The sequence below is a fragment of the Aquarana catesbeiana genome, linkage group LG02 (assembly GCF_042186555.1).
Source record: "Aquarana catesbeiana isolate 2022-GZ linkage group LG02, ASM4218655v1, whole genome shotgun sequence".
NCBI lineage: Eukaryota > Metazoa > Chordata > Amphibia > Anura > Ranidae > Aquarana > Aquarana catesbeiana.
In genome coordinates, this window is record NC_133325.1 from 570,381,856 (window position 1) to 570,409,671 (window position 27,816).

The window sequence follows — 27,816 nt, forward strand, 5'->3', positions numbered from 1 at the left end:
GAAAGCGGACATCTTGTTACACCCACTGGAGTTTTGCATTTTACACTTATTTTTAACAGTAAACCGAGGTTATATAGTGAAATACAGTCCTTAGAACTTCATTTGACTAGTTAGATGTTGAATTTTAAAAGCAGCGGCAAGCCTGCTGATCTCACGGGTTTGCTAATCTGACAGAAATTCGCTGCTTTAAAATCCAGCATCTAAACATTCATACGGAGTTCTAAGTACTGTATCTCACTATATAATCTTATTTACTGTTAAAAATAAGCGTAAAAAGCAAAACTCCGGTGGGTGTAACAATATGTCCGCTTTCCCCCTTCTCAGTTTATCATTACTATGGAATAGTGCGGGGTGTAGCAAGATGGCGGCGGCGGCGAAACGTCACTTCCGTTACACATTCTGACGGGTCGCCAAATCTGATGAAACAGAGGCTGCTACGTCAAGTCCCCGTGTCTCTATGGTAGAAGTCCTGTGAAGTCATCGATCTGAACATCCAATAGGAAAGGGTTGTGCCGGTGATCACATGTTACTCTCTCTTCCTGGATTTCTTCTTTTCGACCTTCGGTGGCATCATGGAGGAGTACACACGGGAGCCATGGTAAGGAAAGCCCGAGCTTTCTGTGCCGGTATGCGGCTTCCTGGGTGCTGCTGACTGGGGTGTAGGAGGGCAGAGGCCGGGCCTGTTCTGTTGGTCACATGATCACCTACCGCGGACACCTGGGACCATTCTGTGCCCTTGACTTCTACCAGGACAGGTTCCTCCTTCAGGGACGTATCTGAACTATCAATGAAACTCGCTGCTATTCCTGAAGCACACCGACAAAACACAAATGTGCCAGCAGTGGGCTGTTATGTATAGCAGAGTATTCTTCTGCCACAAAAATCCTTTTTACTTGGTAAAATGTTTTAGCATCCAAGTCTGTGCGTTTCCGGAATGTGCGGAAAATGTCGTGTTTGCGGTGCCATTCGTTGGTAACGGCACCCCATACACGTCTGGCATGACAAAACGCACGATAAAGAGTAATGCTCCATGCACTACTTTGCTGTGCATAGGGCAGTCCATGTAAGTGAACGGGTTGCCTTACCCAAAAAAAAAAACGCGCCCAAAAAAGTGTGTTTGCGCAGTGCGTAGGTGTGAATGGAATCTCCATTCTGTACCCTGAGGGCTCGTTTATTAAAGGATAAGTCCACCCTAACACTAAAATCTCTACATCTACAATCTAACACTAACCTATCTAGCCCTATAAAGAAGTAATTGGTATACATACCTTTTTTGAAGCCGATCTGGTCCGGACTCTGCAGAGGACACAGCCGATAACGGCTGGAAAAGGAATGGGGAGTGATTGTCGGCTGTGTCTTCTGCACCCGCCTCCACAGTGAAGCCGCAGCTGACAGCTCAGCTTGGGATCAGGTCAGATCGGCTTCAAAAAAGATATGTATAATGATTTCTTTTTTATAGGGCTAGATAGATTAGTGTTAGATTGTGGATGTCTGTAGATGTAGAGATTTTAGTGTTAGGGTGGACTTATCCTTTATCACTGTCAGGGGAATCCAGTAGAACAGTAACAGCACTTTTCTGGCGCTGTGCCCCCTTTAACATGACCTGCACCTGATTCATGAAAGCCTTGCACCAGATTTGGTACAAATACCCACCCTTATGCCAGGTTCAGGGAGCTCCTAATACCGCCACTTTAAGTCCTCATGCACATGGACGTTTTTACAGCTGCTTTTTTGAGCTTTTTTTGCAGCTTAAAAAGGCCTGTCTATGCTAGTCTATGGCTTCATGCCCACCTAGGCGTTTTTAAGCTGTAAAAAAAACCCAGGACCAGTGCGTTCTGAAAGACGTTTTTCAGCTGTAAAAACGTTCTAACACTGAAAAACGCTTAAAAATGCTTAAAAACGCTCAAAAACGCTAAAAAACGCTATTGCAAAAACGCTGAAAAAAGCTGAAAAAAGTTTAAAAAATTCACTGCAAAGATACTGGCGTTTTCATAACGTTTTTTTAACAGCCTGTGTGCATGAGGGCTTAGAATCTATCACTTCACAGATGAGCAAACTGGCAGTTATTAGGATCAACTCAGAGTTTGTGTATGGGGGGATGTTGTATGTTAAATTTTATCATGTTTGAATGCATTTTACATTTACTTGGTTGCTAGGATACTAGAATTCTGCATCCTAGTAACTAAGGACAGAAGTCATGCTGATTTGACAGTGGGCGGAGCCTGATGGGGAAACTCTGGGAGACTAATTTTCCATCGGGTCCTTGCCTGTGATTGGTAATGGATGGCAGTGGGTGGATTTCATAGCCACTATTTAGTCCCATAGCGGCTTTTAAAACCACCCACTGCCATCCACTGTCAGTGGGGAACTTGTCTCTCAGAGTTCCCATTATCCCTCGTATATAACTCATCGCCCATGCACCTGTCATGTGACAGACAGAAGGAGGAGTTTCCCGTATAGGCACTCAGACATGGCTAGATTCATATACTTCAAGAATTCAAGAGGATAGAACTGCACCAAGATCTTATGTCAGGATGTTCTGCTGCTGCTCTATTGGGATAAACCCAACCTGAAAATATAAGTCTGCAAGAGAACAGCGCTGTGAAAACTAGTGTTCCTATTTAGGCTCGGTTCACACTGATGTGATGTCCAACATCGGATGTGATTCACACCGCCGCTGCAGAGAAAATCGCATGTGATGTCTGTGCAATACGAACTCGACCATACAGATAGTATGGTTGAATTTGCATCACATTCGGACCAAACTCGCACATGACCCTTTTTTTTGGTTCGCACCAGAATCGGATCGCATAAGTGTTCACACCCATGCAATCCGATTACTGTCCAAATTGACAGATCGCACTGCGATATGCAAACTGATTTGGGGGTGTCATTAACTTTCTATTGACAGTCCCAGCAGTTTGCATATGGCAGTGTGAACTGCTTGCGAGTCGGGTGCGATGCGGGAACCCCGCAGTGGATTCACAGGGTTCTCGCACCGCACCAATGTTAACAGAATTTTAAATGTAATGGAATGCAAAAAAAAAATTAATAAACGTACATATATCGCATCTCTTTAACAAATAAAGTGTTAATGTTCTATTAACCACTTCGCGCCCGCACTATAGCCGAAAGACGGCTACAGCACGGTGCTCAATTGCCGGGAGTGTGTCCCTGGACGTCCTCCTGTTTACTTCCCCTTTTCGCGCCGCCACAGGGCGCGCATCAGGGAAATTCTGTGTTGGCTGTGTCCCTTCACAGATTGTGCTAAATGGCCAATCACAGCGGCCATTTAGCACTCGATCTGAGTGTCCAATGAAAGATGATCTCATATGTAAACATATGAGATCACCTCTCATTGCTGGCTCTCCCTCCTCGCACAGAGACCGCTTGTGAGGAGGGAGAGCGACCTCCGGCTGCAGCATGAGTGTGAACACAAACACAGTGCCCACAAACACACATGCCCACAGTGCCATCTGTCCCCAGTGCCACCTGTCAGTGTCATCTGTCATCAGTGCCACGTATTGGTGCCATCTGTCATCAGTGCCATCTGTCATTAGTGCCACGTATTGGTGTCATCAGTGTCACGTGTCATCAGTGGGAATGCCATCTGTCATCAGTGCCACATTAGTGTCACGTGTCATTGTCTTGGTGCTCCAGTGCCTTCAAAAGTGTAATAGATAGTCACAAGTTAGATGTGCAATTTATGCTCCTAGAACACCTGATGGTGCTCCCTGCATGTTGGGCCTCTCTATGTGGGTAGGCTGTGAAAAAGTCCCACACATGTGGTATCGCCGTATAGAGGTCGGACGATATTTGGTGTTTTTTACTTAATCGGCATCGGCCGATTGGCCGATATAACTTCAGCGGACTTGAAAATGACTTCTGTAATAGAAGTCAGTGCAAGTTGCCTGAAATCTTCTGTGAAGAGACTTCTCCCTCCTCTGGGCAGCCTGCCAAATCTGATAAAAAGAACCTGAAGTGATACAATGTTTACACTTATGAATTAACTAAATTCTGTGTGTAGAAGCTCTCAGTTTAACCATTTAAAGACTAAATCTTTTCTGACATTTGTTGCTTACAAGTAAAAATCCTGTATTTTCTGCTAGAAAATCACTTAGAACCCCCAAACATTATATATATATATATATATATATATATATATTTTTTAGCAGAGACCCTAGGGAATAAAATAGCGGATGTTGCAATATTTTATGTCACACCGTATTTGCGTAGCGGTCTTTCAAACGCAATTTTTTTTTTTGAAAAAATACATTAATAAATAAAAAAAAACTAAGCAGTAAAGTTAGCCCATTTTTTTTCATCCAAAAGTTTTGATTACCTGTTTTTGTATATTTAATATTTAAGATATAGTTTTTTTTTTCTAAACTCTACATACAAGTGAACTGATTGGAGGTTTGTTTTGTTTAATAAATGTTTAAATGTAAAAAAATTTCTGTATCACTTAAGGTTGCCCCCACACTGGAGCGGGCATGCGTTGACAGTAAAACGCTGCTAGTTTTAGCAGCGCTTTACCATCATTTTAGCGGCGCTATTCGGCTGCTAGCGGGGCGCTTATAACCCAGCTGGCAGCCGAGGAAGGGGTTAAATGGGCCCCTGAAGCGCCGCTGCCGAAACGCTTTGCAGGCGCTTCGGCAGCGGTGCGCATTCATTTCAATGGGCAGGAGTGGTGGTATATACTGCTCCAAAGATGTTGCTTGCAGGACTTTTTTTTAACATCCTACCAGCGCATCGCCTCAGTGTGAAAGCACTCGGGCTTTCACACTGAGACTGCAGGGGAGCCATTTTACAGGTGCTATTTTTAGCCCAAAAGCGCCTGAAAAACGCCCCAGTGTGAAAGGGGTCTAACTGTTAGATTTTATGAGATGAGGGGGGGGGGGAAATCGGCCTAATATATCGGCCCAAAAAAATCGGCATCACATATCGGCCATAGGCCACCGAGATTTCTAAATATCGGCATCGGCCAGAGAAAAACCCATATCGGTCGACCTCTATCGCCGTACTCAGGAGGAGTAGCAGAATGTATTTTGGGGGTATTATTTGTGGTATATACATGCCATGTGAGAGAAATAACCTATTACAATGACAATTTTGTGGGAAAAAAAATCTTAATTTTGCAAAGAATTGTGGTAAAAAATGACAACATCAAAAACCTCACCATGCATCTTACTAAATACCTTGGAATGAAGCGCCACCTGAGTGTAGTATTAACAAATGATGTTTAATGACAGCAGGTAAAAACACACACACACACACACACACACACGTATGTGTGTGTGTTTTTACCTGGTGTCATTAAACATCATTTGTTAATACTACACTCAGGTGGCACTTCCTTCTCTAACCCTCTCTCATCCATCACAGAGCCAGCTCTCTGAGGACAGCAGCCGCCTAGCCTACCAACCTACTTTAACCATTACATTACCGGTTACCACTTAACCCTTGAACTTCCAGCCTGTCCCCTATGGACTAAGTTGCTCAGCCCTTTATATCTCCTGTTATATATGGACTTGTGTGTTTGCACTTACAGTTGCCAATACTCTAAATACCTTGGAATGTCTACTTTCAAAGACGGGGTCATTTGGAGGTATTTGTACTTTCCTGGCTTGTTAGGGTCTCAAGAAATTAGATAGGCCACCAGTACATCAGGTGTGATAAATGTTTTATGATTTGCACCACAACTTGTAGACTCTATAACTTTCACAAAGACAAAATAATATCCACTAATATGGGTAATTTTTACCAAAGATATGTAGCAGTATAAATTGTGGCCAAAATTTATGAAGAAAAAATTAATAATTTGCAAAATTCTATCACAGAAACTAAGAAAAATGCGTTTTTTTTTTTCAAAATTTTCGGTCTTTTTTTCATTTAAAGCGCAAAAAATAAAAAACCCAGAGGTGATCAAATACCACCAAAAGAAAGCTCTATTTGTATGAAAAAAAGGACAAAAAATTCATTTGGGTACAGTGTTACATGACTGAGTAATTGTCATTCAAAGTGTGAGAGCACTGAAAGATGAAAATTGGTCTTGGCAGGAGGGGGGTTAAAGGGGTTGTAAAGATAAAAATTTTTTCACCTTAATGCATTCTATGCATTAAGGTGAAAAAACTTTTGACAGTACCGCCGCCCCCAGCCCCCCCGTTTTACTTACCTGACGCCTCGAATCTTCGCTGCTCATCCTCATTGCAGCTCAGCCTGGTCGCTGATTGGCTGCAGTGGATGGATTGAAAGCAGCGCAGCCATTGGCTCGCGCTGCTGTCAATCACATCCGATGACGCGGCGCGCCGGGGGGCGGGGCCGAGTGATACAGCGAGCGGCTATAGCCGCCGGCTGTATCACGGGAGCGCGCCCGCAAGCACTCACCACCATGCGAGGGAGCTCGCATTAAGGTGGTTAATGCTTGCGGGGAGGAGCTGAAACAGCCGCCGAGGGACCCCAGAAGACCAGGTTCGGGGCCACTCTGTGCAGAACGAGCTGCACAGTGAAGGTAAGTATAACATGTTTGTTATTTTAAATAAAAAAAAAATTACCTTTACAACCCCTTTAAGTGCCAAGTTGTCAAGTGGTTAAATATGAATGTAACATAGTGCAAAGGGTGGGGGTAGATTTTAAATGAAAAGGAGTGTTTAAAATACTTTTTGATCTTCAGTGCGGTTATTTCTAAGCCCATCACTGTTTCAGTATTATTACACAGAGAAGATGATAATCCCTACTCTATGCAGCGATCTGTGGCTGGTGAGTGGTGACCAGTAGGCTGACATGGCTCTCGGGCTGCTTCTGAGGGGAATAGGTATTTCACTACTGCAAAACTATTGCATGGTCATGACTTGCACTGGAGGCTTCTGCATATAGTCTGTAAAACCAAAAATGTATTATATTGCAATTTATTAATCCTTAGATGTGGTGGCTGCATCAGTTTTCTTTGGCTTCTTTCCCTCAGTTTTCGCCTGGTGATCTGGCCAGTAACACCTCCGGTATTAGAGCCCTTTCACACTGGGGCGGGGGGCGGCGTCGGCGGTAAAACGCCGCTATTATTAGCGGCGTTTTACCGTCGGTATGCGCCCGCTAGCGGGGCGGTTTTACCCCCCGCTAGCGGCCGAGAAAGGGTTAAATACCACCGCAAAGCACCTCTGCAGAGGCGCTTTGCCGGCGGTATAGCCGCTCCGTCCCATTGATTTCAATGGGCAGGAGCGGTATACACACCGCTCCTTCACCGCTCCGAAGATGCTGCTGGCAGGACTTTTTTTTACCATCCTGCCAGTGCATCGCTCCAGAGTGCCCTCGGGGCTTTCACACTGGATACACAGCAGCGGCACTTTCGGGTCGGTTTGCAGGCGCTATTATTAGCGCAATAGCGCCTGCAAACCGCCCCAGTGTGAAAGGGCTCTTAGTGAGACACAACTCTGGATGAATGAGCACAGGAGGCACAGCAGACAGCGGCATTGTCAGTCTAGGGGGAAGGGAGTGTTAAAAGAATTAGCAGATTTAGAACCACTAACAAACTGGAGCCAGTCTCCAGCACACGCTTTGTAATCAGTTACAACAAACACATTCTTTTTTTTATTTTGGGATAAAGGTTTTACGTAAAATCTGATCCTTTTTTTTTTCCAATAATTTTTATTGAGAGTTTACATATCCAATTCCGAAACAAAGGATTTTTCACATAAGACCGTTATATCGGTAAACCAAAAAAGATACAGCAAGGTACTAGAAGTATAAACATAATGATATATTCCAACAAATATACCTGTTAAATTGCTTCGCTCTATGAGCTGTAATGAAATAAACAAGAGAAGATAAATAACAAGAGTTGGCATATTCTAGGTTCCCACACCGTGTGACATGTGGCTGATATCAATAAATCTATGTAAGATAAGTGGGGGAAAAGGAATCCAAGTTGTAATTAGGATCTGTCTGAGCCCCCACAGTGCTTCACATATAATTAAGTATCTGATAATGTATAGCCCACTGGTTTGGCTGGATTACCAGGTGAAGCAAATGAACAGCAAGCCTAAAAAAGAAAACTAATAATTGCAAACACCACATCTAAGAATTGGTAAGCTGCAATATATGTTAAAGGGGTTGTAAAGGTAAAATTTTTTTCACCTTAATGCATTCTATGCATTAAGGTGAAAAAACTTTTGACAGTACCGCCGCCCCCAGGCCCCCCGTTTTACTTACCTGACGCCTCGAATCTTCGCTGCTCGTCCTCGTCATCTTCATTGCAGCTCAGCCTGGTCGCTGATTGGCTGCAGTGGATGGATTGAAAGCAGCGCAGCCATTGGCTCGCGCTGCTGTCAATCACATCCGATGACGCGGCGCGCCGGGGCGGGGCCGAGTGATACAGCGAGCGGCTATAGCCGCCGGCTGTATCACGGGAGCGCGCCCGCAAGCACTCACCACCATGCGAGGGAGCTCGCATTAAGGTGGTAAATGCTTGCGGGGAGGAGCTGAAAACAGCCGCCGAGGGACCCCAGAAGACCAGGTTCGGGGCCACTCTGTGCAGAACGAGCTGCACAGTGAAGGTAAGTATAACATGTTTGTTATTTTAAAAAAAAAAAAAAAATTACCTTTACAACCCCTTTAATATATGTTTGCTTTTGGGTTTAATAACACTTTAACCGATTGCTGTCGCTTGATGGCGGCAGAATGGCTCCCCTGCGCAAATTGCTGTAGCTGTATGGCGGCCGCTTTTAAGGGGTATAGGGGGCGCGCCTGCCGCGTCACTGAGGAACCGATGTGCATGCCCGCCGGCCGTGATGTCCGCCGGGCACCCGCGCTCACTCCTGACAGAGCCAGAACGTGTGTGTGTGTGTGTGTATATAAACACACACATCCACGTTCTGGCAGGGGAAAGGAGACAGATCGTGTATATAGGAACAACGATCGGTCTCCTCCCCTGAGCAGTCCCATCCCCCTACAGTTGGAACACATTTAACCCCTTGATTGCCCCCCTAGTGTTTACCCTTTCCCTGCCAGTAATATTTATACAGTAGTCAGTGGCTATTTATTGCTCTGATTGCAATGACATGCCAAATGTGTGGCATGTCAGGGGGTAACCATCCCTTAAAGCGGAAGTTCCATTTTTGGGTGGAACTCCGCTTTAAGTGGTCCTTAGATTTCAAAAACATATTATCGGATTTAGTACCATTCCCCTTTCACACGGGCGGATCGTTCAGGTCCGCCTGTCAGTTTTTTAGGCTGCATTCACATCTGAGCATAGCTTTTTTTGAGCGTTTCTTCCGGCGTTTTTGTCGTTTTTCAGGCATATTTGCGCGTTTTTGAGCTTTGGCATTTTTTTTATTAGCCAATAGGAAAAATGATCATTTGTTTCATCATTTGTTGCTATGTTGTTAGATTTTGTAATCTGCTTCCTGCTCCAAAAACGCCCAAATCTGCCCGATTCGCGTGACAAAAAAGGGTCCAGAACTTGTTTGAGATTCAGGCGTAGGGCTTCAGGCGACTTGGAGTGGAGATGTGAACCATCTCCATAGAGAATAATGGATTTTTTCCCCTCAAGCATTTTGTAGCTTGAGGCTTCAAGCTACAAAACGCTCAGGTGTGAATGGGCTCTTAGGCGGACCTGAACGGACGCTCCATACAGGTCTATGGAGCGACGGATGGCAGCAGTGACATGTCCGCTGACATCCGACCTGCTCCAATCCGCTAAAGTGTGACGGAGGAGAACCCTACTCATCGGATGAAAACTGACTCTACAGTCCATCGTCATCTGATCCCCCATAGAGGAGAGCGGCGCTCTGACAGGTTGGTCACTGCACAGTGTGCAGAGACAGACCTGTCATCTGCTGATCGATGGAACGATCCCCCCGCTGAGCAAAGCAGAGCCCGTACACGGACACATCCGGGTGAAAGGGCCCTAAGAAATGTCAACTACTACATTCGTGTCTCTGTGCATCTCCAGTAAATTTACTGGTTTGCAATTTTAAATTGGAAAGCTGTTCTTTCCCCAGAATTATGGCCCATTTACACTTCTCTGATTTGGTCCTTAGCATTTAGTCAGGTAAATGAAAACTAGATAGATGTGCTTCAGGCTTCGATTTGCTATGCTATAGGTGGACCCTGCACTGTTGTTGTTTACATGTTGGCCCTGAATTCAATAGGTAGTTGCAGGGTGCAAAGTGACCTTGAATAACTTTCTGATTGACAGAAGGCTGGGTCATTCTGCACTGCAAATGCTGATTACACATGATCAATGTCTTTATCTCCACCTTGAATGAGTCATTTATGCGGCTCAGGTGAAACGACCACTTACTTCCCCGGTACTAAAGTGTCCTGGGCGGCAGCTTTATGCTTGGATATTGTGTCATTGATTTGTTTTTTTTTTCCCTCCCATATTTTACAGTCCCTGGAGAATCGTAGATGACTGTGGTGGAGCCTTCACCATGGGTATCATTGGAGGAGGCATTTTCCAGGCTGTCAAAGGGTTTAGAAATGCTCCTCAAGTAAGTGATGATCTTTTCCCAATTTAGGCCAAAATTTTCAGTCCTAGTTTAATGTTTGGTGATTAATTGTTGGCTCTTCACTGTTTTTGCTTAGAATGTTCTTTCTTTTGTGTTTTAGGGCATTAATCATCGTATGAAGGGCAGCTTAAATTCTATAAGAACTCGTGCACCACAGCTGGGAGGTGAGACTTTTTTAGAAATTGCTAAGGGACAGCGTTACTATATGACATGTGTTTCACTTATTTGCACCTGTTTATACAATGCGTCTATCAGTCACTAGACTCTCCTTCAGCTAATCTTGTTGGTTTTTATCAGTAGTAATAGTCAATTGAGAGAGTAGGGAGGCTTCATTGAAGCATTGCAGTGTATTGAAGGAAGTACCACACATCAAAGGCGGGTACAAATATGCATCAAGTAAAATCCGAAGTTCTGATCTATTTACTTCCCACTGATTCAGAAAGTATTAAAACCATTGCTTCAGCATGATAGTCAGATATAACTAGCATTTTCACTTGCAATTATTTTTATTAAGTTAGCATTATCTAATACAACAGGTAACACTTTTTCCAAGGGGCTATTGCAAGTTCTGTTCTGGGTCCTGGAATCCAGAGACTTTGTAGAGCTTTGGGTAGGATGACATGTTCATTACTAGTTCAACATCTTAACTGGTATCCTTACCTAATTAGTCCCAGCTGTCCACAAGCCTTTATACACGATAGTGTCAAAAGTATTGGGACACCTCAGTGGCGTTGCAAGGCGGGGAGTGACATCCGTGTATAGCAGAACCGCTGACACCGCCCGCTGCCCTGTGCCTCTCACTCACTTTGTGTCCCCCGTGGAGTGGACTGCAGCTGCCTCCTCCTCTGTTTACATCCAGTGAGGAGTAGGAGCCAGAGTGACATACAACTCTGTGTGTATACGTCCGCGGCCACGCTGTTCTGAGGTATGTACACTCTATAAGTAGATGGACATGTGCAGGGGGGGGCGCTATGGGAGGGGAGAGGGGTGCTTATAATGATGGGGGGCCTGCACTAAGGGGAATTCTATACTGATGGGGCTCTGCACTAAGGGGGATTCTATACTGATGGGGGGGGGGGGTCTGCACTAAGAGGGGGTGTCTATATTGATGGGGGGTCTGCACTAAGGGGAGGTTATATACTGATGAGGGGTCTGCACTAGGAAGAGGATTCTATACTGAAGGGGGGTCCGCACTAAGGGGGATTCTATACTGATGGGGGTCTGCACTAAGGGGAGGTTATATACTGATGGGGGTCTGCACTAAGGGGAGGTTATATACTGATGGGGGGGTCTGCACTAAGGGGAGGTTATATACTGATGGGGGGTCTGCACTAAGGGGAGGTTATATACTGATGGGGGGGTCTGCACTAAGGGGAGGTTATATACTGATGGGGGGGTCTGCACTAAGGGGAGGTTATATACTGATGGGGGGTCTGCACTAAGGGGAGGTTATATACTGATGGGGGGGTCTGCACTAAGGGGAGGTTATATACTGATGGGGGGGTCTGCACTAAGGGGAGGTTATATACTGATGGGGGGGTCTGAACTAAGGGGAGGTTATATACTGACGGGGGGTCTGCACTAGGAAGGGGATTCTATACTGATGGGGGGTCTGCACTAAGGGGGGATTCTGTACTGATGGGGGATCTGTACTAAGGGGGTGATTCTATACTGATGGGAGGCCTGCACTAAGGGGTCGATTCTATGCTGATGATTCACTAAAGGGGGTGTCTATACTTATGGGGGGTCTGCACTAAGGAGGGATTCTACACTGATGGGGGGGTCTGCACTAAGAGGGTGGATTCTACCCTGATGGGGGTGGGGTCTGCACTGAGGTTGGAGGTCTATACTGATGGGGGAGTTCTGCACTGAGGGTGGAGGTCTGTTCTTAGTGAGGGTAATCTATACTGAGGGAGGGGGATCTATACTGCGGGATCTGTAGTTAGCGGTGGGGGGTCTGTACTGAGGGGGGACTATATTTGGTGGGGGGAGGGGGGTGACACCAATTTTTTAAGCACCGGGTGACGCCAACCCTAGTGACGCCACTGGGACACCTGCCTTTATACACACATGAACTTTAATGGCATCCCAGTCTTAGTCCGTAGGGTTCAATATTGAGTTGGCCTACCCTTTGCAGCTATAACAGCTTCAACTCTTGGGAAGGCTGTCCACAAGGTTTAGGAGTGTGTCTATGGGAATGTTTGACCATTCTTCCAGAAGCACATTTGTGAGGTTAGCCACTGATGTTGGACAAGAAGGCGTGGCTCACAGTCTCCTCTCTAATTCACCCCAAAGGTGTTCTATCAGGTTGGGGCCAGGACTCTGTGCAGGCCAGTCAAGTTCCTCCACCCCAAACTCGCTCATCCATGTCTTTATGGTCCTTGCTTTGTGCACTGGTCCAAATCATTTGGCGGAGGGGGGATTATGGTGTGGGGGTTGTTTTTTAGGGGTTGGGCTTGGCCCCTTAGTTTAAGTGAAGGGAACTCTTAAGGCATCAGCATACTGTGACATTTTGGACAATTTGATGCTGCCAACTTTGTGGGAACAGTTTGGGGATGGCCCTTCCTGTTCCAACATGACAGCACACCAGTGCACAAAGCAAAGTCCATAAAGACCTGGGCGGTTTAACCTCTAATATCTGGGATAATTGCACAGCCTAAAACTTTTGGGAGTCCTCTATCCATGGTTTAGGCAGCATAGCATTCTGAAAAGAGAGGTCTGCATTGTCAATTATCATGTTTTCCCAGAGAACCAATTTCCTGTAAATTCAGTACATACACCCCTGCTGTTCCTTCAGCTACAGCATAATGCCTAATGCCTATAATTCCTATAGTACCTTAGCCAATGCTATGACCTTGTTCCCTTGTGGCAGCCATATTGCATCACCCAAAGCAAGCTTTGATTATGCTGGACTTTTTCCAAACTGATAACTAAAAGGCCTTGGAGAGACTAACAGGCAAGCTGAAAGAACATTAGCACAGATGGTAAACCTCTTTCCACACAGCACAGTCCTTAATTGTTCCCCATAACTGTTACGATAGTGCCATCTTCCCTGGTGACTTGCTATGTCCAATGATGATGCCTTTCTTTTGCATTGCATAGTACAAGGATGCCTGTTCATTCAGAAGTCCAGACAATGATTTCTCTCAGGACTATGTGTGAATGCTGAAGTAGTGTATATGTCACCTTCTGCATTTAGAGCCCCTCAATACGGCATATCAAAGAGTCTAGAAAAGAGGCACACAAAGATCTCCATCCATTATACAAATGCAACACTGTTGGAACGGTTTTGTTTCTTCCTTTTTTTTGGCCCTCCTCCCCTTTCTAAGATGCTAAATGTAACATACAAGAAAAAAATGCTTACCTTTTCCTTTGGCCTTCTACCATTGCACTTGGCAAGGGTGATGTCCCCATCTCTCAATCCCTCTGAGGTCTTGCACTGTGCTGCAATGTCTTCTTATGAGATTTTAAGTACGGTACTTTACATTTCCTGGGATCTCGGCTAAACTTCCTATACTACACAAAGGTGTCTATTTGTAAAAAAAAAAAAAAATTTGCAGGAAGAGTGTCACAAGCTTTCACCCAGCTGCAACAGATTTTGTTTGATATGTTTATTCTTTATGACTTTCAGCTCCATCTAGTAGCCATAATGTGTTATTTTACTTGTAATGTTTTAATCTGGAAAAAAACAGCATTATGGCCTCAAGATGAAGGTGACAATTATAGGAAATATAGACAAAATACAGGGACATTTGATATAGCTGGGCAAATGCTTGTGGCATTTGGCTAGTGAATCTTTTGTAACTAGATTCCATAATATTATTTGAGGACACAAATATTTACATTTCTTGTGTAACAATTACGTTTAGAAGGAATTTTACATTATAGAACATATTTAGTGTTTCTTACGAAGACGTTGCAAAATTTTAAATTCAGTATTTATTTAAAAAAAATCTCTCGACTTGAAGTCATTTTTTGTAACCCATGGCTCTCTGTGGCTTTTTTAGAAGTCCAAACAGCAAGGCCTCTACATTAATGGAGCAATATACCTTAATACAGAAAGTGGTCTTGAAGCTCCAAAAGTGTGTGAAGTAGTGTCAGTAGAGTTAAGCCCCATACATACACGATCCGATTATCGGACGAATGATCGTCCGTTTTTTTTCTTTTTTTTTTTTTTTGCACGCTAATCTCATGTCGAATCTGATGAGTTTACTAAAGTCCCGAAAATTCCCGTACGACAGAATAAAAATTCGGAAGTGATGTCATGTGTTGTAATGCATTTGTATTGCATTTTCGAATGATAGCAGTACCGATTAAACGAAAATCGTACGATCTGGCATCATATGAAAAAAATTTCCGTGCATGTCCGATAGAATAATATCGGATGAATCGTCCTGATCGGCTCTTGAAAGCTCTGTACTAACGATCCGATTATCGTAGATCGATTCGAATGCGGCATTTTTCGCACGATTTTCGGATCGTGTGTACGGGGCATTACCCAAATGTAAAGGAAAAGCTGGATTCCTCATAGTTTGTTCATTATCGACGGAATTGTATAAAAAAAACCAACTGTCTGAAGGATGCAGCAATCACAGATCACTGCTGATGCGTGCCGCAGGGGGTGTGCAGACAAAGTGAGCACGGTCTCCCAGCAAAGTGCGGCCGCCTGTAGCCATCATTCAGCTATAGCGTGGTCATAAAGGAGTTAAGTATGTTAAGACAAGGTTTGGGATCAAGTTTACCACTGCCAGAGATGCTTGAGCAGCTGCAGCAATTTTTTGGTTCTTGAAATATTATTTCAACCATGTGAAAAAAAGTTAGTTGAACTTCAGGCAAAGACTTCCATTCAAATGTTTTCCTCAATAGCTGCAAAGCATATAAATCCACTTTGCGTGCACCAAATGCCTTTGCGAACTCAGTTGTTACCTTGTAAAAGTAGTGATGACATTGTCCCTGTGCTGCACATAGCCTGTGTAGAGAGTGGACCTGTGGAAGGGAACCAGCAGGACCCATCCAGTACAGGCTGCCTGCACAAAACCACTTGAGGGTGGATAGACAATCAGTCACACTGCACAAGTTGGGAGAGCACTTTTGCATGTGTGTGTATACGCAGCAAGCGCTGAGTAAACTGTTGGCGCTATATAAATCCTGAATAATAATAATATATGTTTGTGTGTATGTATATATCTATATTGTACAGTATCTCACAAAAGTGAGTACACCCTTCACATTTTTGTGAATATTTTATTTTATCTTTTTATGTGACAACACTTAAGAAATTACACTTTGTTGAAAATGTTCAAATTGGGCTCAATTAGCCATTTCCCCTCCCCCGGTGTCATGTGACTCGTTAGTGTTACAAGGTATCAGGTGTGACTAGGGAGTAGATGTGTTAAGTTTGGTGTTATCACTCTCACTCTCTATTACTGGTCACTGGAAGTTCAACATGGCACCTCATGGCAAAGAACACTCTGAGTATCTGGAAAGAAAAAAGAATTATTGCTCTACATAAAGATGGCCTAGGCTATAAGAAGATTGCCAAGACCCTGAAACTGAGCTGCTACATGGTGTCCAAGACCATATAGCGGTTTTACAGGACAGGTTCAAATCAGAACAGGCCTCGCCATGGTCGACCAAAGAAGTTGAGTGCACGTGCTCAGCGTCATATACAGAGGTTGTCTTTGGGAAATAGACGTATGAGTGCCGCCAGCATTGCTGCAGAGGTTGAAGGGGTGTGGCGGTCAGCCTGTCAGTGCTCAGACCATACGCCACACACTGCATCAAATTGGTCTGCATGGCTGTTGTACCAGTAGGAAGCCTCTTCTAAAGATAAAGCACAAGAAAGCCTGCAAACAGTTTGCTGGAGACAAGCAGACCAAGGACATGTATTACTGGAACCATGTCCTGTGGTCTGATGAGACCGAGATAAACTTATTTGGTTCAGATGGTGTCAAGCGTGTGTGGTGGCAACCAGGTGAGAAGTACAAAGACAAGTGTGTCTTGCCTACAGTCAAGCATGGTAGTGGGAGTGTCATGGTCTGGGGCTGCATGAGTGCTGCTGGCACTGGGAAGCTACAGTTCATTGAGGGAAGCATGAATGCCAACATGTACTGTGACATACTGAAGCAGAACATGATCCCCTCTCTTCGTAGACTGGGCAGTATTCCAACATAACGACCCCAAACACACCTCCATGACAACCACTGCCTTGCTAAAGAGGCTGAGGGTAAAGGTGATGGACTGGCCAAGCATGTCTCCAGATCTAACCCTATTGAGCATCTGTGGGGCATCCTCAAACAGAAGGTGGAGGAGTGTAAGTTCTCTAACATCCACCAGCTTTGTGATGTTGTCATGGAGGAGTGAAAGAGGACTCCAGTGGCAACCTGTGAATCTCTGGTGAACTCGGTGCCCAAGAGGGTTAAGACCGTGCTGGAAAATAATGGTGGCCACACAAAATATTGACACTTTGGGCCCAATTTGGACATTTTCACTTGGGGGTGTACTTACTTTTGTTGTCAGCGGTTTAGACATTAACCACTTCCGTACCGGGCCTATTCTGGCACTCCTCTCCTACATGTAAAAATCATAATTTTTTTTGCTAGAAAATTACTCAGAACCCCGAAACATATTATATATATATATATATATATATATATATATATATATATATATATATATATATATATATATATATATAATATTATTTTTTAAATCATGAAACGTTTTATTTTCCAAAAAAAACACGTTTGAAAAATTGTTGCGCAAATACCGTGCGAGATAAAAAGTTGCAATGACCGCCATTTTATTCCCTAGGGTGTCTGCTAAAAAAAAAAAAAATTGCGCAACTATTTTTCAAATGTGTTTTTTTTTTTTTTTTGGAAAAAAAAGTTTCATGATTTCAAAAAATAACAAAACAGTAAAGTTAGCCCAATTTTTTTATAGTGTGAAAGATGATGTTATGCCGAGTAAATAGATCCCCAACATGTCATGCTTTAAAAATGGCGCACACTCATGGAATGACGCCAAACTTCAGTACTTAAAAATCTCCATAGGCGACTCTTTACATTTTTTTACAGGTTACATGTTCAGAGTTTCAGAGGAGGTCTAGTGCTAGAATTGCTTGCGCTCTACCACACGCGGCGATACCTCACATGTGTGGTTTAAACGGCATTTACATATGTGGCGGGACTAACGTGTGCGTTCGTTTCTGAGCGTGAGCTACCGGGGACAGGAGCATTTTAAAAAAATCCACGATCCCATGCTTACCAGCCGATCGCGGCTTTGTTTACAACCGCGGCCTGGACGTGACGTCATAACTTCGCGTCCGGGCCTCCGACGGTCATAGAGATGACCATCTGGTCACCAGAAATCTCTATGCTCGTCATCCAGCGGCGGGCGATTCTTTCTCCGGGTCCCTGATGGTACGGGAGAGCCCAGAGAAGCACTGGATGGCTCCGGGGGGGGGGGATGTCCCCTCCCGTCGCATGTAAGAACGTTCAAGTGGCGGAACCGCCGCTATGATCATTCTTCTGGTGCACAGAATCGCTGGTTGCAAACAAGGATATCTGGCATCATTCAGATATTCCCACTGAAAGTCCAGGACGTCATATGATGTCCTTGGGCGGGAAGTGGTTAATGGCTGTGTGTTGAGGTCTTTTGAGGGGACAGCAAATTTACACTGTTATACAAGCTGTACACTCACTACTTTACATTGTAACAAAGTGTAATTTCTTCAGTGTTGTCACATGAAAAGATATAATAAAATATTTACAAAAATGTGAGGGGTGTACTAACTTTTGTGAGATACTGTATGTACATGTGTGTGTGTATTTGTGAGTGCTATTAATATGGAATCACTTGTGTTATAGGTTCGATTTTCTTAATATGTTCATTCCTACTTCTCTCTATTTTTTTAACAGGTAGCTTTGCAGTATGGGGAGGCCTCTTCTCCATGATAGACTGCAGTCTGGTAAAGGTTAGAGGAAAGGAGGATCCTTGGAACTCTATCACCAGTGGAGCCATGACTGGAGCGATTCTGGCTGCCAGAAGTGAGTATAGGAGTGACACAGTGTTATGTGGAGTGAGTTCCCTCTTTGTGCTGTATTTCTTGTGCTATATGCTGATTTGTTATATGTATTTTTCTCTTAGATGGTCCTATAGCCATGGTGGGATCTGCAGCAATGGGTGGCATTCTTCTTGCTCTCATAGAAGGAGCAGGTATCCTGCTGACGCGATTTGCCTCATCACAGTTTGCAAATGGTAACATCACCCTTGTACAATAAGAGCTTTAGGTTAAGGGCTCATGCACACTGGACATTTTGCTAACTCTCCTAGACGCCTTTCCTCCTGGCAGTGGTGTTTTGGCAGAAAAAATGCCTGTAAATGTTTGTAGTGCGTCAAGTGCTTGGCCGCTAATTCATTTAATCGGCCAGGATAACAATTTATTCTGGCCATTTTAGTGAATAAATGCTGAAGCTCTAAACTCGGCTTGTATTTAGGCACGTTTAACTGCAAAAGCCCCACTGTTCCTAGATGCACTGGCAGTTTTTTTTTTTCTAATAATGCCCATGTGTACATGCTAATATGCAGGGGTGTTTAGAGGCAGGAAAAAAAAGAAACCCGCTAGGAACAGCAGACAAAAACATCCAGTGTGAATGAGGCCTAAATCAGTATTGATTGTTGGATTATATTACATTAATATCTCTTATAATGCTGTACAAAGTAATAGCTATAATAAGGGTGGGTTGTACACAAGTACATACAGTTAAAACAGCTCTAACAAGATACAATGGTGGAGCGAGCCAGCTGGTACAAGGGCATCTGCTTATGTCAGATGTTTTGTTTGCTTATTTGTCTATAGCAGTTTCAGAAAAACTAGAGGTTTGGGTCCTCACATTCTTCATTAAAACAACAGCGCTAAAATAATATAAAAAACAACAAACAATTTATATTAAATTAAATGTGGCAGTCCATATGTGAACAAATCTTTTCTTCTGTGAGCTTAATCAAACTTAAATGTGCAGATGCAATCACCTCTTTAACCACTAGCCGCCGTTGTTCTACTGCGGCAGGTTGGCTCACCTGGGCAAATCGCCGTAGCTGTACGTCGGCCGGCGCACGTCGATGTACGTTGGCAGAATGGCATGGCTGGGCAAATGGGCATACCTGTACGTCCCTTTAAATTTGCCACCATGCCATTGCGTGCGCGCCGCCGGCTGGGAGCTCCATGAGTCGGGCCGCGGGTCCCGCGGACTCGATGTCTGCGGGGATACCCGTGATCGCCTCACGGAGAGGAAGGATGGGGAGATGCTAATGTAAACAAGCATCTCCCCGTTCTGCCTAGTGACAGTGTCACTGATCTCTGCTCCCTGTGATCGGGAGCAGAGATCAGTGGCGTGTCACATGTAGCCACGCCCCCCACAGTTAGACTCACTCCCCAGGACATACTTAACCCTTACACTGCCCCCTAGTGGTTAACCCCTTCACTGCCAGTGTCATTTACACAGGAATCCGTGCATTTGTATAGCACTGATTGCTGTATAAATGACAGTGGTCCCAAAAATGTGTCAAAAATGTCCCATATAATGTCGCTGTCACGATAAAGATCGCTGGCATTACTAGTAAAAAAAATTAATAAAAATGCCATCAAATTATCCCCTATTTTGTAAACGCTATAACTTTTGCGCAAACCAATCAATACACGCTTATTGCGATATTATTATTTTTTTTTTTCTACCAAAAAATATGTAGAAGAATACATTTCGGGCTAAACTGAGGAAAAATGTTTTTTTATATATTTTTGGGTGATATTTATTTATTTATTATAGCAAAATTTAAAAAATAATGCGTTTTTTTTTTCAAAATTGTCGCTCTTTTTTTGTTTATAGCACAAATACCACCAAAAGAATGCTCTATTTGTGGGAAAAAAAGGACGTCAATTTTGTTTGGGAGCCACGTTGCACGACCGAGCAATTGTCAGTTAAAGCGACGCAGTGCTGAATCGCAAAAAGTGCTCTGGTCTTTTGGCCAGCAAAATGGTCCGGGGCTTTAGTGGTTAAATTAGCCTTAGCAGGCGTGCCGCCACGTAACGTAGCTGATGCATGTGCCCGGCGGCCGCGATCGCACCAGAGAAAGAGCTATCAATGTAAACAGACAGATTCCTGTTCTGTCAAGGAGAGGAGAGAGATTTGCTGTTTCTAGTGATTAGAAACAGTGGTGTCTCTCTACTCCCAGTCGTTACACCTCCCTTTCCTGCCAGTGACATTTATACAGTAATCTGTGGCTATTTTTAGCTCTGATAGCTGTATAAATGTCAATGGTCCCAAAAAGTGTCCGATCTGTCAGTTGCAGTCCCGCTAAAAATGGCAGTTTGCTGCCATTACTAGTAAAAATATAAAATAATAATAAAAAATGCCATAAATCTATTCCCTATTTTTTAAACGCTATAACTTTTGCACAAACCAATCAATATACACTTATTGAGTTTTTTTTTTTTTTTACCAAAAATATGTAGAAGAATATTTATTGGCCTAAACTGATGCTTAAATTTTGTTAAAAAATGGGATATTTATTTATTTATTTTTTTAAATTGTTTATGTAAAAGAAAGAAAGAACCTGGCCCAAACGGACCAACAAGTTACAAAATTTCACAAGTAAAATATAACATCACATAGATTAAAGGAAGACATACCCTATATTACAATCTCATAGCTCCATCAACCTTATTATTGAAAAAAAAACAGTGTATGACATGGTAATAACCTTTAGTATTTTGGGTATGGATTCTTTGTGATTCAGGTGGCGATGTGTAGTGATATATTCCAATGGGTCGGTCCTCTCCCCTTTTTTTTTCCCCCATTAAATATAAGAAAGAGAGCACTAGAAAGTAGCAGGAAGGAAAGGGGGGTGGGGGGAAAGAGTACATCTCACGAACATGGAGTGTCCGTTAATCTGTAGTTTGTTTGTAAGGCACCAGTAACATGTATTTGTTTTGTGTGTAATCATGGGATGTTTTCAGCCCTTCTCAAAGATTGGCCTGCAGCCGAGTATATAAACATAGTCCACAGCTGCCAGGTTTTGGAGAATGTTTCTTCTCTATGTTGTGCCGTGAGGATGAGGTCCTCCATTTTCCTTATTGCCTCCACTTTCCCGAGCCATAAATCGATGGTCGGCGGGAGGGCAGATTTCCAACAAAGTGGTATACAAGCTCTGGCTGCATCCAGTAGGTGGCGTATTACTGACTTCTTGTAGATTCTATCAGGAATGTCTGAAGCGTGTAATAGAAAGAATGTTGGGTCGTCTGTAATTGTCCTGTCAGTGAATTGTTGTATGGTCTCACGCACAACCTTCCAAAAAAGTGCTAGTTTGGGACATGACAAAAAGATGTGTAACAGAGTTCCCTTGTCAGACTGACACTGCCAGCACGTATCTGAGGTTGTGGGGAAAAATTTATGTAGTAATGTTGGGGTTCTGTACCACCTGAGTATTTTGTAATTTGTTTCCTGGATTTTGTCGCAAATGGAAGATTTGTGCGTGAATTTAAGTATGCGTTGTCTCTTTGTGTTGTTAAACCGGCAGTCTAACTCTGCTTCCCACTTGAGCAGTCCCGTGGGTACAAAGTCCGCGGGGGGTGTATTGAGGAGGTTGTAGGTCAGTGAAAGTGTGTGAGGCAAAACACCCGTGGCAGAACAAAGTTCCTCTAGGGTTGTGAGCGTTTGATTGCTATCCGTGGGGGGTGGAATGGAGTCAAGAAAGTGTCTCAGTTGAAGTGTTCTCAGGAAGTCTAGATGGAACTTGCCTGTGGAGTCCGAAAGTTCTGTGTTTGTTCTCCAACGTCCTCCCGAGCTAAAATGGGAGGCCTGGTATATGCCTGCTTCCCCCAGTTTCCGGAAGATTCTGTCATGTATACCCGATGTGAACAGAGGATTTCCTATTATGGGGTATAGGGGTGAGTTCTGGGATGAAAGGGATGTTGTGGAGATGAGTCAGGCACATATTCGTGACGTGTTACATATCAATGGGTGGCGTTTAAGTTCTGATGGTAGTCCCTGATAACACCATGAGGCGCCATCTAACGAGAATATACTGTAAGATTGCTCTAATTGGGACCACAGCTTAGTCTCCTGGTGGCGGCGCCAATCTGTGAGTCTACCCAAGTGCACAGCCTGGTAATAGTCAGGTACGTTTGGTAATGCTAGACCTCCTGAGATCTTTGGGAGTACTAGTAGTTTATTGGAGAGCCTGGGGTTTTTCTTCCCCCAGATAAATTCAGTGAATGCTGATTGTACTCGTTAAAAAAAGATACAAGGTATATGTATAGGTAAGGCTTGCATTAAGTATAAGAGTTTCGGTAAAATAGACATTTTCAGGATGTTGCAACGTCCTAGCCAGGAGTGTAACCCAGATTGCTATTTATTTAATAACATTTTGATTTTTGTTAGTAGTGGTGGGAAGTTGATGTCATATAATTTTGAAAATGTTTGGGGGATATATGTACCTAGGTATTTTAGAGCCTTATTTGTCCATTTCAGTTTAAAGCTGGATTGGAGGTGTGTAAGTTGAGCTAATGGAATCCCTACGCCCATAGCCTCTGATTTAGCGAAATTAATTTTCAGGTAGGAGAGTGCTCCGTACGTTGTAAACTCTCGCAACAGATTTGGGAGGGAGATTATCAGATTTGAGAGAGAGAACATCAAGTCGTCAGCATAGGCTGATACCTTATATTGAGTCTGGCCAATTGAAACTCCCGTTATGTTCGGATTTAGTCTGATGTGACATAAGAAGGGTTCTAATGAGAGTGCGAAGAGGAGAGGGGAGAGTGGGCAACCCTGTCGTGTGCCATTTGTAATCTGAAAGGGGTCTGACATCACGCCATTAACTTTGACCCTGGCTGTCGGTGTGGTGTATATTGCTGAGATCCACTTTAGCATGTTACTTCATAGGCCAATGTGTCTTAGTGTTGCAAACATGAAAGACCTGTTAACCCGGTCAAATGCTTTTTCAGCGTCTGTGCTGAGGAAGACCGTCGGTGTGTTTGCTACTGTGGCTTTGTAGAGCAAGTTCAGAACTTTAGTACTGTTGTCCCTCGCCTCTCTAGTTGGGACGAACCCCACTTGGTCTAGATGAATCAAGTTAGTTAAATGTAGTTGCATTCTAATGGCCAATATTTTTGTGAACAATTTTAGGTCTGTATTTAATAAGGATATGGGGCGGTAACTCCCGCAGTGAGTCGGGTCTTTATCTTCCTTGGGGATCACAGCTATTTGGGCCTGTAGCGTGTTGTGGTGTAATCCGCTTCCCTTGCTTATATCATTGAACATCTTGGTTAGGTGTTGTCCTAGTGATGGGAGTAGTCTCTTATAGTACTGGATTGTAAGGCCATCTGGTCCTGGAGACTTCCCCTGTTTAGTGTTCTTTATCGCCAGTTGTATTTCTGTCAATGTTATGGATTTGTCTAAAAGGTCCCGTGTTTCAGTCGAAAAAAAAAATGGGATATTTATAATCGCAAAAAAGTTTTTTGTTTTTTTTTTTTCAAAATTGTCGCTTTTTTTTGATTATAGCGCAAAAAATAAAAAACACAGAGGTGATCAGATACCACCAAAATAAACCTCTATTTGTGGGAATAAAAGGATGTCAATTTTGTTTGGGTACAGCCTCGCATAACTACGCAATTGTCAGTTAAAGCGACGCAGTGCCGTATTGCAAAAAATGGCCCGGTCATTAAGGGGGCAAATCCTTCTGTGGCTGAAGTGGTTAATTATAACAACACAAAGACCCAAGGTGTAGGCAAATGGTGCATACACCTAAACCAGAAAAAAGTTCCACCATTGTATTACACCTTTTAACAGAGGCATCTTGCCAGATGCGATGGACCATAAAATTAAAAATAATCAGACAGGCTTTGGTTGTATATTCCTTTGATGGCTCCCTTTGCAGGAACAAGCATTGCACCTCCACTTATATCCCAGTTCCTCCTGTACTGTCAGAGGAGCTGCAACTGAAAAACTGGTGAAGAGCAGTAGCTTCACAGAACTAATATAGCTGAGAGGAAGCCTTATTCCTGCAGTGCTGTTGTGTGGTCACATGATCTTTCCCTGTTGGTTGGCATCTGCATGAAAAGATCCTTGGGAGGGGCTTCTGTTACTCCTGTCTAGTGTTCTTTCAGCCAGCAGCATACTCTTCTGGCACATGAAGTTCAAAGGGGGCCCTCAGGCTGAAGCTGTCCTGCAAGGTGGTCATACCTCAGAATACAGGTTAGCTCCCTGTGCCGCATGCGTTTAGGTGAATGTAGGTTAAATAGGGTGGATGTCAGCATTATTGAATCGCATTGGTATTTGAATAGAGCTGTTGTGTGGATGTTTTGTGACGGGGCAAAAACTCTTAATCTTAATTTTTTTTTTTTTTTTTTTTTTTTTTTTGGTCTTAGTACGTACTTCTCAGAGAATGAGTAATATTTACAATTATTTTTTAGATGGACATTTTAAAGATTAGCTTATTAAAATCTTATAAATGTATGATTTGCAACAAAGAAAAAGAATTACAAAGTTGCATGTTTGTAATTCTATAGCTGCATGGGGAAGCTGTATTTGACAATTAATTATGCAGGCTCTGCTTCCTGCCTTACCAGTGCTGAAACAATTGCATCCTCAGAAGGAGCAAGAGGGGACCACAGGTCAGCTGCATTAGTAACCACATCATATGACGTCCAGCAGGATCGCGGCGATCGGTGGTGTGTCAGTCTGACACACTGCTACACCGATCTTGGTAAAGAGTCTCTGATAGAGACTCTTTACCTTGTGATCAGCTGTGTCCAATCAAGGCTGATCACAGTGTAAATGGGAAGAGCCGTTGATCGGCTTTTCTTCACTCGCGTCTGTCAGACGCGAGTAGAGGAGAGCCGATCGGCTGCTCCTCTCACAGGGGGCGGTCTGTGCTGATTGATTATCAGCACAGCCCCCCCCCCCCCCCCCCCCCCCCCCCAGGATGCCCACACTGGACCACCAGGGATGCCACTAGGACCACCAGGGATGCCAATCAGTGCCCACAATGAGCATCAGATTGGCAGGCATTATTGTTAGGCACTGATTGGCATCCATCTGTAACATCAATTACTGTACATCCGTGCGGCCTATCAGTGTCGGATTTTTTTTTTTTTTTTTTTTGTGTAGCAGAAAATAAAAATCCCAGAGGTGAACAAATACCACCAAAAGAAAGCTCTATTTGTGGGAACAAAATGATACAAATTTAGTTTGGGTACAGTGTAGCATGACCACGCAATTGTCATTCAAACTGCGACAGCGCTGAAAGTTGGTCTGGGCAGGAAGGTGTATAAGTGTCCTGTATTAAAGTGGTTAAAAACATTGCACAATGTGCATGGCTGATATCTCAACAGCTGGCAGAGCAGTTATACACAAATTTCTACATTTCATACAATACAAAATGAAGGAGAAAGTTTGTAAACACTGCCTTGCTTTCTGTACTGCTTGAGCTCACAGCAGGGGGTCCAGTATGTCCGTGTTCACCGATTTTGTCCAAATTTTTGCCTGAATTGGAACCAAAGATGCACAGGACCCTTTCCAAATGTGGGCTGCGGCCACCCTAGAGGTGTTTGAACTAGCTCCATTGAGAGCTGGGCACATGCTTCTGTCGTGCAAATTGGATGTGGAGAAATCTGCATAAGTGTGAACCCAGCCTGAAGCATGTCATATGAGATCTAAATGATTGCAGAAGTGTTTCAAACTGATGACATAATAAAACAGCATTTCCCCTTGAACACAGGCTTGTAGCCCATTGACAGCCCCATATTGTTTCTCATATAGCTACCATATTTGTTTTGAATGTTCTATAGCAGTTGCAGGGTAAGTGGTCATCTTTACTTCCCTGCACAAACTGAAGGCTAAACTGGTGTGCTTTGTTTATTTCTAGGTCCACCTATACCTGATGATGCCTCTCAGCTGAGTACAGCTTCTCCATTTGGTAGTTACCAGCAGTACCAGTGAATAACAGTGTTTATCGGAATGGCTTAAAATGCATCGTTGTGAACTATTACCACCTTGGCTCAGTCACCTCTGGAACTCCGGGCTACATCCAGCTTCTGAGTTGGGCTGTGGACAAAACATACATGGACTATGAAGGATCACTGGACAAAAATGTTTACTTCATATTAGGTTTATAGTTTGGGGCAGCCAAAGAAGGCTAAAAAAATAAAAAATAAAACGCTGACTTAAGTTCAGCTTACCAATGTACCTTGAAGGCCCTTCAAGGTGTGGTCCAATGTGTCTGACACAACTTAACAATTCTATTTAAAACAATCATCTTCAGCAGAATTTAGGTGCACATACAACATTTTATACTATCCAAAGTAATTCTGGGAATTTTAAATAATGCCCAGAGAGTTGTACATGCCCCCATTATTTCTGTACACCTTAGGTATCGTTTATATTTTGTATCCAATGGATATTGTGATGTACACAATATGGTGCATGTTTTCAACTTTAAAAGGTTACTTGATGTTGTAGCACTAAACAACTATGATGTTGCCATGATTTCCGTGTATGGTTTTTTCCAGCTTGGTCTGGTGTTACATTGATCATATTTCTTTTCCTAAGGCTACATTTGAACTTTTGCATTATATTTATGGGGTACTTGTTCCTGCAGTTTGCGGGAAACTGCATCAAATGTTTTTAATTTTCAAGCACCACACCAATGATTGCAGCACCAATAGAATACACTATCTCAAAGTTTTCAGGACCATATTTACATTACCTCTGCCGTGCAATATTTTCTACAATAACCTCAGTTGTGGTCACTGGTTATACTCTTTATTTTATTTGAGATGTAAATTATTAGCAACAGCATGACCTATATTTAAATAAAAAAAGTAAAGGTTTACTTTTCACTAATTACAAAACATCTTAGTTTCTAAAGTAATTGTCATGAACCACTAGTTGACATTTAGTAAACTATTGGAAAATGTTTAGCAATGCTTCTGGTTATTTGAAAAGTTATTTTAATAACTAGTTGTTTGTGGTTTGTCAATGGCCTAGTGAAGAGGTTATTTGCTGGAGCTCAGACTTTCTACTATTCCCCTAACTCTTACTTCACACACACAATAGGAGAAATGTAAGAAAAAGCCATGAGACACTGGCACTGAAGATTCTCAGGAGCTAAAGGGATGGGAGCCTGTTTTGATAGGTCTGGAGACCACACAGCCTCCCTCTGAGGGGCATTTTGAAAGGCTGCAGGTCATGATCTTCTGCTGACCATCCAGGTGATCAACTAAGTCTACTGCATGTCGAGCTACCAAAACCTC

At 43.4% G+C, this 27,816-nt stretch overlaps 1 protein-coding gene across 1 annotated transcript; it reads left to right on the forward strand.

Annotated features, from left to right (window-relative positions):
* Window positions 1-442: 442 nt before the first annotated feature.
* TIMM17A (translocase of inner mitochondrial membrane 17A) lies at window positions 443-27,487 on the forward strand. The gene is made up of 6 exons (XM_073616079.1): window positions 443-598; window positions 10,388-10,487; window positions 10,606-10,669; window positions 18,425-18,553; window positions 18,654-18,764; window positions 26,430-27,487. The coding sequence occupies exons 1-6, from the start codon at window positions 573-575 to the stop codon at window positions 26,501-26,503; spliced, it is 504 nt and encodes a 167-aa protein (XP_073472180.1). The 5' UTR covers window positions 443-572; the 3' UTR covers window positions 26,504-27,487.
* Window positions 27,488-27,816: the final 329 nt, after the last annotated feature.